Source organism: Penaeus chinensis, chromosome 29, assembly GCF_019202785.1.
Source record: "Penaeus chinensis breed Huanghai No. 1 chromosome 29, ASM1920278v2, whole genome shotgun sequence".
In the NCBI taxonomy this organism is placed as follows: Eukaryota; Metazoa; Arthropoda; class Malacostraca; order Decapoda; family Penaeidae; genus Penaeus; species Penaeus chinensis.
In genome coordinates, this window is record NC_061847.1 from 1,373,997 (window position 1) to 1,377,935 (window position 3,939).

A 3,939-nucleotide genomic window follows, 5' to 3' on the forward strand; every position below is an offset into this window, starting at 1 on the left:
AAGAGAAGAATGCGCAGAGACAGCTCATTATAATTAGACTGAGCAAACAGCAAGCGAATATATCTGAATATCCTCTTCATTTACACCACAGGAGGTAAATATATATATATACTATCAGCCTTTATGTACAGCATACATTGTAAATAAAACATATCTTTATTTTCTACCTTCTTTTGAGTTGAAACATAGTAGCTCATGTCTTGTATTATTATTTTTTTTTTAATGCTACTCTTAAAGTAAAGGAAAGAAACATTCCTTTATTTAAAATACAAATTACAATCATTATTTTCGGTGTAAACATGAATTCTGTTTCCAAGATTTTTTTTCTCTCTCTTTATTTACAAATTCATAATAAAGAATGAATACCTTCCTACTTTCCCTGGGAAGAAAAGAAATGGCAAGAAAATTAATGAAAGTAGGGAAGAGGAGAGAGAGAGAGAGAGAGAAAGAAAAGATATAAGAGAAGAAAAGGAAGGAGAGAAAGAGAAGAGAAAGAGAAAGAGAAAGAGACGACAGAAAGAGACGAGAAAGAGAAAGAGAAAGAGAAGACAGAATGAGAAAGAGAAGACAGAATGAGAAAGACGAATGAAAGAGACGAGAAAGAGAAGGAGAGAGAGAGAAAGAAGACTGAACTCCCAAGCAAGAGTCACATTGCAAAATACGAAGAGAAGAAATCATGTTTTTTTTTTTTTTTTTTTTTTTCTTCATCATCTCAGTAAGCACAACATTTCACTAACATGGTATTACAAGATACAATGAACTTTTGAATAAAAGAAAATATCTCATGAAACATCTTCATGAACCAACTATATTTAGCATGAAGCAATCCATGCCCCCCTTCTTTCGCGTGAAAATTTCCCTTTCCTTTCACAAATTTCTTTTCCTTTTTTTGTGGAATCAGGTCGGCCAAAAATCAAATCAAAATGTCCTTCTCGTTCTTGGGGGATTTCTGGTCATCTAAAGTTCAGGCTCAGTTTTTTCTTTAAGTAAGACTACAAACAGGAGACCGGAAAACGCCCACGAAACGATGGCTTTGATTTTTTTTGGCGATTTAAGAAAAAGAAGAAGAAAACTATTTTTTTCTTCCCGCGAAATATTTTTGGCGTTTTTTTTTTCATCCCGCGAAAATTCAGAAACTCAGGGTTTTGTTCTCAAGAGGTGCCATGTTTGTTTGTTTGTTTGTCTTTTTTTCTTTCGCATTTAAAAAACAATTATCTTATACAACAAGTGTATGCCATTACACAAACAAAACAAGGAAAACAAGCAAAACGTTATTAATACTGAACATGAGACATTTTGATCAAATTTCATCATTTTTTTTTTTTTTTTTTTTTTTTTTTTTAATCTCCAGTTGTATCGACAGATATATCAATATCTACTTCATCTAACATGTGGAATGTTAGTACAAATATCAGTCAACTGACTCACTGAATACCTTTTAGAAATACGTTCTATGAAAGATGCATAACTACAGAACAGCTACAAAATGACAGATATTTTACACAAACAACAAGGTGATGCTGAATAATTATGTAAGTTTTCTCTACCTTTATTTATTCTTTTATTTAGTTTTTTTTTATGAAGGGGGGGGGGGTCTTTTTTGAGGGAAGGGTAGGCATGGGGGGGAGGGGGGGGCAGGTAATTTCGTCTATTATTTTAGTAACTATATTAATATTTTTTTTGTGAGCGTTTCGAGTGTATAAACATATTTTGGATCTAATCTATATATATTTTTTTTACTAAATGTGTACATGTGATACATTATTTAGTCAAAATATTAATTGAGTGTGACTTGGCGTTTCATGTTTGAATATTGTTTCTCTATCTTACCTCTGAGAAAAAAAAAATGTATTGGCTAAAATGCTATAGAAAATATCGGTTCTCATTTCCTTAATGAGAGAAATAATCAACGAAAACGTAATTCTAGAGAAAATAAGATTAATGATCGTGTTATGTCATGGAACTAGTCTAACAGAAAAAACAAACAAATTAATTTCCACAAGACTTTTTTTCTTTCTTTCTTTCTTCTTCATCATCTTCCATGAATCAAAATCTCACGCCACTGTTGCCATACCCCAAAAAAATGCATTAAAAAAAAAAGAACAGAGAGGTTTACAACGCATCATCTCCGCCGGACGAGGACGGAATCGCTCACAAGAGAGAAGCCAAGAGGAACACGAGAGGGACCAGAGCCTGGGCAGCGGCGGAGAGGCTATTCGCGGCCGAGATCTGACTCTGGGACTCGTGAATCTTCTTGGTTCTTTCCATGAAGTCGGAGGAGAAGTCAGAATAACCGGCAGCGTTCTTGGCAGAAGCTCGGAGGACGTAGAGAGTGTCTCCGGCCAGGCTGTTGATGACGTAGGGCTCGCCTGGAGGGGACACAGAAAATGTGAGCGCGGCGAGGGGTAACTTGGGATTATTGGTCGGTGCCGGTCTGTTGCTGTTCGGTTGGACTGGTTTTGGTCTTTGTGAGTGGATACTGGGATGGAATATATGGCGGGGGGATGGGTTAGGGGGTTTAGATGTTGATTGGAGTAAGTTTGGTTCTGAGAGATACTAGGTAACTTTGTTGTTTAGGAAGACGTTGTTAAGGAAAATGGTTCATCATGTTATTTGAGAGAGAAAACGGAAATATTCTATTATAGGGGTGCCTTAGGTAAATGATTGTCGAATCTATAGGAAAGCGTAAATGTACTGAATAGGTAAGAGATACGTTGGAAACACAATATGTATATAGGAATAACGTGGATGTACAAGAGAAAATAGAATGAAATATTTTTGACGCAAGGATGATAATGATGATGATATTAATAATAATAATAATAATAATAATAATAATAATAATAATAATAATAATAATAATAATAATAATAATAATAATAATAATAGTAATAATAATTACAATATTACCAACAATGTTACGTATCTAATGCTTTGATAAAGGGAAAATCCAGTGTGATAGAAAGAATGAGTAAGAGTAATAAAAGTAACGAATGAAAGTACTTAAGAGCAACCCCGTAAAAGAAAAAAAATAAAAAAAAAATAATAATAATAATTTCATGTAGGGTGGGTTGCCGATTTGTCACAGAAAACGGTACGAACTAATATATAAGAGGGGTAACTGCAAGAGAGTAGCAGGATCATCACATGAATCCGACCCTTATTAGATCTATTATATGAGAAAAAAACGAAGAATGGGAAATCTGACGTAGGGTGAGTTTAAGGGAAATGAAAGGTTGGTAGATTTATCGTTAATGAAAATAAAGGGGATCATAATGAGATTATAAGAGTGATAATCGGTGAAGACGAAATTAAGATTTGATATATGCGTTATCTGAAAACGAAAGAGGGAGGATTTGATTTGAATTCATGGTAGCAGTCGCGATTAACATATGGGTGTAATTTGTCAGTAATCGAAAGGAAAATATATATATATATATATATATATATATATATATATATATATATATACTGGAAAGACTTAATATTAATACTACTATTGTTGTAATAAAAATAATGCTGAATAATGATAATGATAATGGTAATGATGATAATAATAATAATAATAACAACAATAATAATAATAATAATAATAATAATATTATTGTTATTATTATTATTATCACTATTTTTATTACTATTATTGTTGTTGTTGTTGTTGTTGCTACTGCTGCTTTTAACACTGTTTCAATATTGTGTTTCTTTTTATTATTGTTATTAATATCATCATTGCTTTTATTATCATTATTTCCATTACTATTACCACTGCGACTACTACTGCTATAATTATCAATGTCATTATTATAATAATTATTCTACTTAACACTATTATTACGATTATCCTTAATATTAATATAATCACTATCATTATTATCGTGAGAATCATCATTATCACTATTCTATAATTATGTCTATCTATCTATCTATTTATTTATCCCT

The 3,939-nt window shown here is 32.1% G+C and overlaps 1 protein-coding gene across 1 annotated transcript in view; it reads right to left on the reverse strand.

Annotated features, from left to right (window-relative positions):
• Positions 1-502: 502 nt before the first annotated feature.
• Positions 503-3,939, reverse strand: part of LOC125040745 (neural cell adhesion molecule 1-like) — a 46,721-nt gene continuing 43,284 nt past the window's right edge. Inside the window, exon 13 of the mRNA XM_047635448.1 lies at positions 503-2,369. Within this exon, the coding sequence (XP_047491404.1) occupies positions 2,152-2,369 (218 nt within the window). The 3' untranslated portion in view covers positions 503-2,151. The remainder of the gene's footprint in view (positions 2,370-3,939) is intronic.